Source organism: Halyomorpha halys, unplaced genomic scaffold, assembly GCF_000696795.3.
Source record: "Halyomorpha halys isolate HHAL.00 unplaced genomic scaffold, Hhal_1.1 Scaffold246.1, whole genome shotgun sequence".
Lineage (NCBI taxonomy): Eukaryota > Metazoa > Arthropoda > Insecta > Hemiptera > Pentatomidae > Halyomorpha > Halyomorpha halys.
This window is the reverse complement of record NW_027115081.1, coordinates 237,018-246,299: the sequence shown is the minus strand read 5'-3', so window position 1 is coordinate 246,299 and position 9,282 is coordinate 237,018. Positions and strand designations below refer to the sequence as shown.

At 30.1% G+C, this 9,282-nt stretch overlaps 2 protein-coding genes across 3 annotated transcripts in view; one reads left to right on the top strand and one right to left on the bottom strand.

The window, feature by feature from the left end:
* The window catches only part of LOC106680148 (kynurenine formamidase), a 24,415-nt gene extending 16,859 nt beyond the window's left edge, over positions 1-7,556 (top strand). The window contains exons 4-6 of the mRNA XM_014419658.3: positions 3,235-3,376; positions 5,959-6,055; positions 7,229-7,556. Of these exons, the coding sequence (XP_014275144.1) occupies positions 3,235-3,376; positions 5,959-6,055; positions 7,229-7,432 (443 nt within the window). The 3' untranslated portion in view covers positions 7,433-7,556. The remainder of the gene's footprint in view (positions 1-3,234; positions 3,377-5,958; positions 6,056-7,228) is intronic.
* An 862-nt stretch (positions 7,557-8,418) lies between these two features.
* LOC106680147 (cytochrome P450 6a2) overlaps positions 8,419-9,282 on the bottom strand; it is a 27,901-nt gene continuing 27,037 nt past the window's right edge. For both annotated transcript variants that reach the window (XM_014419657.2, XM_014419656.3), the window contains exon 9: positions 8,419-9,052. In XM_014419657.2, the coding sequence (XP_014275143.1) occupies positions 8,886-9,052 (167 nt within the window). In that variant the 3' untranslated portion in view covers positions 8,419-8,885. The remainder of the gene's footprint in view (positions 9,053-9,282) is intronic.

Here is a 9,282-nt window from a genome sequence, read left to right as displayed (position 1 = left end):
TTCCAAAGGAGAATCGAAAGAGACTTAAATGGTGCCATTTAAGGGTTTCTTGGCGGAGGAATAAGATTTGAGACTAGATTTGTAAGTAAGGAGATGAGTGGAGTTATAAGGGATCTAAATTCAGCTAGGGAAGAGGTGAGGAGGTTTGTGAGATCTGTCGCAAAATCAAAACTGTCGCCTTCACCAAAAAAAAAAAAAACCCACTCGTCTGAAACATATCGCTCGTGTTTTTTTTTCACCATGGCAACCGTAACACCTTTCCTTCCAAAACTTCATGTTATTGTTTACTTCTAAGTGTTGAAGTAATTTATTACATACCTAAACTGGGAGTTAAGTGAAATTATGGCCACTGAGTGCCTTGTTGATCTTCTAACTTGTGAAGAAGAGAATCAAGGTGAGCTAATTGACAACTTGTTACGGTTGCCATGGTGAAATAAAAACACTGGCGATATCTGCGTAGATGAGGGGTGTTACGGTTGTCATGGTGAGATAAAAAAAACTGGCTATATCTGCTTAGACAAGAGGTGTTATGGTTGTCATGATGAAAAAAAAACACGAGCGAGATGTTGAGACGAATGGGTTTTAGTTTTGTGAAGGTGACAGTTTGTTTTTGGAACACGTTACGATTGTTCAATGTGAAGTGGTAATAGTTTAAAGGCCATCTGTCTGTACTGTTTGAACCGAAATAGCACCATATGAGAAATGTCATCTTATATGTTTTGTTTTTCAAAATTATGGTGTTCTACTTCAATGGACGGTCATTAACACTGGACAACCTTGCGTTCTGCTAGGAGTACACTCAAAGACTACATGGGGTTCGAACTAAATTTTATTTATTTTTATTTTATATTCTTTTGTATAATAATGTAAATTTAGTTGATAAGGTTAAGCATTTAAGTTAAAGTTAAGTCATCCTATAAGTTTTCATTGTTTTATTAATTGATATGAATTCTTTTTCTTTCCTTTTCCATTCTGTGTACATATATTTCTTCTTATCATTAAACTTTTGTACATATAGTTCTTCTGTTATTTTTTATGCATGTACACTACTTTCAACTTGTTAATTTACCTTTTTTTTTTTTGTTATGCTCTAAATATTACGATAATTCAACAGGTGGGAGGTAACACCCTTAGGTTTTCTGTTATCTGCATGTAAGGGTATGCCAGTGATCATAATTCGATAATTATTTATGTAAGGGTATATTTCAGTTATATTGTGAGTATATTGTTTCTGGGTTTTCGTTATTTCCAAGAAAAAATAACGTGGCCCCTAAGGAGCAATTTATTCTTTAGTCTTTTTTTTCCCCCCCTTTTTCGATTATATTTATTTTTTTTATTTTCCTTTAACTCACCCCCTTCTCCGCTGAACGTGGGCAAGTATAAACGATAAATATAAATACCGGTTATAAACTGTCATTACATTATATTCTGGCCTGGGGAATTGACTTTTTTCATTGAGTGGTGGTCCCACAAAATGAAAAACCTTGACCCCCAACCATTGTTAGGCAGTATGGAGTCTTGGCCAATAAAAAAAAATATTATTATTCCCATTCATTGCATAATTAGTATTAAAAACATCCAAAACAATACTAACACAATCAAAACACAAACTACGAGCAAGTAACCACAACAATAAACAAAACGGTGACAAGCTCAGCTGGTCTGTTGCGTGACATCATTCCCCATTTAACAGACCTTGTAACAGACTATCAACCATGTTGTATGTTATATCGTTTTAGCATGCTAAAACAAGGAATTATTTTTCCTTTTAACATGTTAAACTAAAGATGATGAATACCCCTAAAGTTTTTTTTTTCATGTACAAAACACCAATTTTTCACTATATATTTATTCTGTTCATTAGAATACAATACATAAAAAAAAGGAATTACAAATTTAACAGTTTGTTAAATTTATCTATTGACCTTTACAACTCTATTTACATAAAAATACATATAGTACAAAGTGATGTTAGATTACAATGGAATGATAAACGTGTAGAGATACTACCCATTGGTAGCACTCTTATAAAATTTCAGATCTTGAAGAAAACCAGACCCCTAACACTAAGGGAAGAAGTTTAAAGGTAAACATCTGAGGGGTAGACCAAAATGTAGATATGAGGATTGCATTAAGACTGATTTGTTTGATTTGGGATTGGAGGGGCGTCACTGGACAGATGTATCTAGAGAACGATTGTTGGTATCGGCATACATACGGGATGGCTATGCCATTATTATTATTATTATGTAGAGTACGATTGATAGTATCAGCATCGAACCTGTGGGTTCACTCAGCCTTTATTATTATTTTATTAAAGAAAAGGAACTTAATTTTGCTTTTATTTCGTGTTATCTATTCTCTCACTTTGTTACGTTATTTTATTTTATCTTTTTTTAGCCCTGATGAAGCCCTGAAAAGTGTGGCAAAACATTGGTAACTATTCGAAGTATTTTGACTGTACTTGGACCATCTTCATTTCATATATACACACAGTCAATCAACGATCTTCCAATATTAAATAAATTTTGTTATACGAATAACTTATTAATAATGAAATTTATACTTACAGAAGAATAATATAAAATAAAAATTACACCACAGTACATACATTTAACAACAGTTTGGAATATGGTGCAGACTTTGCTTAAACTTCAAAATATCATTTCAGTTTCTTCAATAGCAAATTTTATAAGTAACAAATAAATGTTTTCATTATCATTGGATGCATAAAATTTAAATTGTAGGAAGATAGTGTGGGTGGCATTCGATAAAGGTACCAAAATAGTCGAAGAAAACTATTTATTGTTATCCAATGTTTCGCCCCACTTTATAGGGCTAAATGAAAACAAGATAAAAACATTGTAAGAATTGACAAAAACATTAAAATAAATATACAGAGAAAGTATGAAAACAAAAATGGTTTTGTTTATAAAATTAAAAAGAAATAATAATAATAATAACTTAATTTTGTCAATTCTTATTGACAATTGTTTGTATCTTGTTTTAAATTCAGCCCTGCAAAGCGCACGGCGAAACATTGGTTAACAATAAATAGCTATCTTCTACTATTTTGCTACCTTTATTCACCACCACCCAGACTATCTTCCTATAATCTACTTCAAATAATTATAAACCCAAAAAATACTTTTTTTTTTGTTGACTTGTGTTATACAATAATTACTAGTATTACAGTTTTGAAAAAAAAATAATGATATTATCAAATTGTGCCAGGTGTTTTCTTGGATGCTTCTTCAGTGACCAATGGAAACTGTTCTTATAAGTTATCACCTGAGGAACTAGATAAATGGCAGAGTCAAAATGGACAATTCCCAGACAATTCTGTTCTGCTTGTTAGCTTCGGTTGGGCATCGAGGTAAGTTTATTCTTAGTAAAGATGTGGGAATACAAAACTAAATTAATTTTTCATTTGGAGCTGCATATCTTTGAAACTACTATCAAAACTAGAAACTCTAAAAAGAACATCATTTAAAGAAGAGTAAATTTACTAAAATATGAGCTATAGTAGAACTGCTTACTTTAAATAGTTCCCGAGATACAGTTTTTTAAAAAGCAACATTTCATGAAATATATACAGAAAAATCAGTAGTTAGTGAATTCATTCTGGGAAATCCTTATCTCAGTAATCATTAGATGTAAAAATTTCTATTGGCACTCAAATTAAAGTTAGTTTAATGTATTATAAAGTAGTTTATGATCTTTATCTTTGTAGGAGTAGTACTTTCTACGATGTTTGCATATAAAATTTTGTCCGAACAAACAGAAATGAATTTATTTTAATAAATATCATGAAAACTACTATTCATAATAAGATAAAAGTCATAAACTACTTAATAGTACATTAAACTAGCTTTAATTTGAGTGCTAATAGATCTAATGCTATGTCAATACATGATATGAGTTCATCTAGTGGTTCCTGAGATATAGATTTCCCACATTAAATTTATTAACTACTGATTTTCAGTAAATCTTTTATAAAATGTTCCTTTTAACGTTCTGAAACAGCTGCAATTTTTTATTCTCCCTAACTATACTTAGCAGACTCAGCTCTGTTCCGACAAAACTTTTTATTTCTGAAAAAATATTTTTTATATTAAGAAGTACTGATATCTGCCAGCACTCAAAACAAAGGTAATTTAATTTACTATAAATTAGTTTATGACACTATTATTCGTAGAGAGAGTTGTTTTTATGATATTGGTATATTGAATATGAATTTTTCAAATAAAATTTTGTCTGAACTACTATAAATCAATTTATTTTAACAAATATCATGAAAACCACTACTCCTGCAAATATAAATGTCATCAACTACTTTATATTACATTAAAGTAGGTTTAATTTGAGTGCTAAGAGACATCTCTACATTGAATGGTTTTGAGATAAAGAGTTCTCAAAATAAATTCACTAAGTACTGCTTTTTTTATAAAATATTGCTTTTAAAAAAGATATATCTGAGGAACTATTGGAAGTAAACAGCTGTATTAGGGTTCATATTTTAGCAAATTTCCTCTACTTTAAATGATGTTCTCTTAAGTTTTCTTGTGTTTTTGGTAGTTTTAAAGATATAGAGCTCTGAATGAAATATAGTTTTTTGTAACCTGGATTATCTCACTAGGAAGTCTGGTGAGTCAATTCATTTAAAATTTTTGAGAGTGATGGTTGTGCTAGAGAGAAGTGAAGATGCACAAATGGTTGACATGATTTCCTATATGAAATCATGAGGTTTTTAAAGTGCATAAATATGAGACAGTGGTCCTGAAACGTTGTACAATGTCATGAATAAATAATAAATAATTCATTCAAAAATGGAAGTCATTAACCTCAACAAATTTTAAAAGTTTTTTGTAGCGTTTTTAAAAAGTTTTCTCTCGAAATAATTATTTCTGCAACAATAATTAATCAGGTCTGCAACAGTGCTGGGCAAAAATTAGCTATAGTTGAAACTAATAGTTAATATTGCCATGGATACGGTATTTATTTATCAATGGTTCATTCATGAATAAGGGTCGTATCCATGGCAATATTAACTATTAGTTTCATCCATAGCTGATTTTTCCCCCATCTCTGGGCTGCAACTGAAAAAATGCATGGAATATTCTAAACTATAAGGTTGGTGCATATGAAATTTCAGATTGTTTTTAAATGCAAAGATTTCTCTTCCTGTTTTCATTATGCTTTTTTTTTTGGCATAACCTTGTTTATATTTGTACTGTCCATCGCCAGAGTCACATTTCAACAGAGGTGATTTTCTCATTAGTGTTCCCTTTTTGTTATTTGTTTTGAATTTTGTACCGAAATGTATTCTACTATTATTCGTGTAATTTTTTTGTATGAGTATAAACTTGGTGACAATGCTGCAGGCAATATAAACTAGGTATTTGGGGAGAATACTGTTAAAGATCAAAAAGTACAGGTGATTTTTTACTACAAAATGATGGTGATGGTCGCACAGAAAAATTGCAAAATTAAATGAATTAAAATATGAAGTTTTGCAGCAGTCAGCCTATTCACCAGATCTCTTGCCAACCGACTTTCATTTTTTTAAATATTTGGATCTGTTTTTATGGACTAAATGAAGACAGCCTGAAAAATTTGATATCTAAATTTATTGATTCTAGAGATCAGAATTTAAGTCCTCGTTTCATATTCACCAACCTAATATATGATTTAAAATGCACTGTTTTAAAGAATGAACCCCATTTTCTCCCATCACTCAATTTTTTTTCAAAATAGATCAGTGAATAATTTATAGATAACCGTTATGAAACAAGCTAGGATTAATTTCAACTCAAAGTTAGGTGCTAAGTGAAAGTTGTATGATTTATGCACCATACCAATTTTTTTTCTCTTTCTAAAGTAATAACGATAACGGGGGTATACAAATATTTTATAATCTTCATGAAGGTTTTACAACATTATTTCTGTTATTCCCAGATATAAAAACAAAGCTGACTATTTCGGGCCTGCTGATAAACCTTGTTTTCCTGGTCTATCAAAGGAAGCTGCGGAATGGATAACCAAATCTAAAAAGGTATTTTTATTTTCAAAAGTAAAAATTGCTTTATATATATTGTAATAATCAAAAATTATTTAAAATAAAAGAAAAGAATTTTAATCGTTTTAAACTAATTTCAAATATAAAAGAGATAGCTTGGGTTCAAATTAAAAACTTTAATATTGAACAGATAATATAATTTTATAACATAAGAGACTTTTCTCAGGGCGTTTCCTCGCAATCAGAACAGACGACACTTTACTACTAATAACACTTTAACTTAAATACTAGACATTTTACTAATACAATTAATTCCATTTCGAAACAAGACTAACCAATTACACAGCTTCTCCTGATAATTGTTGATCTCTGCTTGTCGATGATGCTATATCCAGCCCCTTACCATGGCTTCCAGTCTTTCCCGCCTCTAGCTGAACGGACGTCTTCTCCCAAAGCCAGCAAAATCAAGAGTCCAGGTTTCCTCTCCTCTATCTTCAATGTTCACTGGTCGATCCAAAATATAATCGATTGTAGTACAATTGCTCTGCTTTATATGCTATGATTTGCGATGTAAATAGTTTATTGATAATTGTTACTTTCTTCCATTTCTTCTTTGATTATTCCCATTCCAAAATCACTGCATAGAAACAACAAGAGTTGACAAATTTCAATCCATGTTATAAAACACAAACAACCCAACGAATACTTCGGAAGGACGCGCACTGCCATCTTTCTTGTTTTGAAAAGCGTATTTATTTTAGATAATGAAAACTGGTTAGCTTGCTTCTTGATCCAAAACAATACCAAAACGACATACATAAAATAAAAACATAACTAAAATCATTAATCTATCAATATCAACTATTCATTAAAAAAGAGCATATTACAATATAGATGATTGACCGTATCACTATTACTTATAAGGTTTGGTAGATTGTAATATTTATCAATAAATAAAAAAATAGTAATATTAATTAGTTATGCCTTCCTACCCAACAAATGTAACTGGCTTAAAAAAAATCACAAAATATAAATTTTCTGTTTTTATGTAGAGAATCGTATCATAGTGTATATGGATTTTTTTGGTATTGTTGGTGTCTACTTTAACATCCTTAAGTATTGCTGAAGACTTAGAGGATACCCTTTATATTATCTTAATTTTTAAATTGTTTTTATTTTAAGTATTAATAAATCATTTTCTTATTTTAGATAGTTGGAGTTGGTCTCGACACCCCCTCAATAGACCAAGGTTTAAATTTCGATGCACATATCGAATTGAATTCGAAGAATTTATATATGTTGGAGAACGTAGCTATAGCAGAGCCATTACCAAAGATTTTCAAAATTATTGTTCTTCCCATAAAGATTAGGGAAGGTACTGGAGGCCCAGTCAGAATAGTGGCCATTACATAATTTTATTATTTTGGTTTTAATAATACTAGAGTTAATATTTAAATATTTTTTATGCTTATTTTAATGTCATAAATCTCATGATAGCTTATTGTTATGATGTGGAAATAAATATTTTTGATGTAAACCTGTGTTTATTTCAATAATGGAAATTTAAAAAAGATATTGTAACATTAAAAATTTTTTTTAATAACTTGGTGATATCTAATGATTAAAAAGTATAATGTTATTTCTGAAAAAGGAGTCAACACATTTTAGATTTTCATCAATACTTATTATTTTCCCTAAGGTTGACACTCCAAAGGTTACAATGAATATCGGTAGAGATGGGCAAAAATGAGCTATAGTTGAAATTAATAGCTAAAATTGCCTTGAACACGACCCTTATTAATGGATGAATCATTGATTAATAAATGTTGTTGGTAATGCCATGTATATTAATTAAAATTAAATATTTTTTAAATAGGCAGTTAATAGATTTAATTACACTATTTAATATTTAGAGAATATAATACTTGACTCCCAAGGAATCATACACCACCACATGCATGGAAATTAATGAGTAGGGGAGTTTATCCAGAGGTGGGATGGCATGCATGCATCGCATATCTTATTTGTTGTTTTAGTTATTACTTTATTATTTTAAATATTTTAATATGTGTTATATAGGAGAATTTTTTGATCAAATGAAATAGAGGTTGTGAAATAGGAGAGAAAGAAAAAAAAAGGAATAAATCGAAAAACTTGTAGTTAGTTTGTAGACTGGTATTAATTGTAAAAGAAAACTGTGGAAAAAAAATGTTATCTTTCTATTATATTATATCATGTAAAATTATGTAACTTATATTTGTATATTGTATATACAGCACGTCGTCTCCGACCTTTTCGAAACGGACCTCCAGACATCCAACCCATCGGAGTTCATCCATTGTAAATAACAATTTTGTTTTTTTTATTGTAATTTTGCTTCAAAAGAAGGATTTTTAAAATTTTAATTTGGTTCTATATTTTTGGAAGATTTATATTTTTTTTTATTTTAATTTTTTTTTTTGTATTTACTTGACAAATAAATGTTTCGATCCGAGCCAGCGTTTCTTTTGTTTCTTTTAGTTAAGCTTTCCTACAAAGAGACAGTTAATTTGAGGTGGCTTAACAGTTTTATCCATGGCAATTTTAGCTATTAGTTTCAACTATAGCTAATTTTTGCCCAACTCTGAATATCGGAGTCATAGTTTTTCCAGGAAAGAGTTTTTGAAATTTGGATAGAATTTTATGGGATTATTATCTTAGAAACAAGGATGGGATATATAAGGTAAGGTTTTACGGAGGTGATTAGAACCTATACAATAGTCTTAGTCTTCTTCATATTCAGCATAAGTTTCTTTATAAGACATTAAAGTTAAACTCATTGAGATAAATCTATTGTTATGTTAAGTGAGACTAATCGATCACATAATCATGATTGAGGTACCAATTTCAGTACGATTGGGTCCTTTGGAACCGTAATTATAGGAGAAGCACCTAATTCCATGGGTATCTTAGTCGCTGCACCAGGTTCTACCCGACACTTCCTCAGGAGACTGATAAGGCCTACTTTAGTTTGAAGTTGTCCGAATCTCATACCTGCACAAAGAATGTTATTAAACATTTATTTATAATCTTAATATTTTCTTGAGACTGGTAATTCTTTAATCAATCGGGATTAATATATAAAATTCCCTGTCTAAATTGTCCAGCTATATATATAGGTGAGACAAAGCAATTATTGGGTGACAGAATTTATCAACACAATAATGATTTGAAAAACAAGGAGAAGGATCCAAATAAAACAGCACTAGTCCAGCATGCAACCA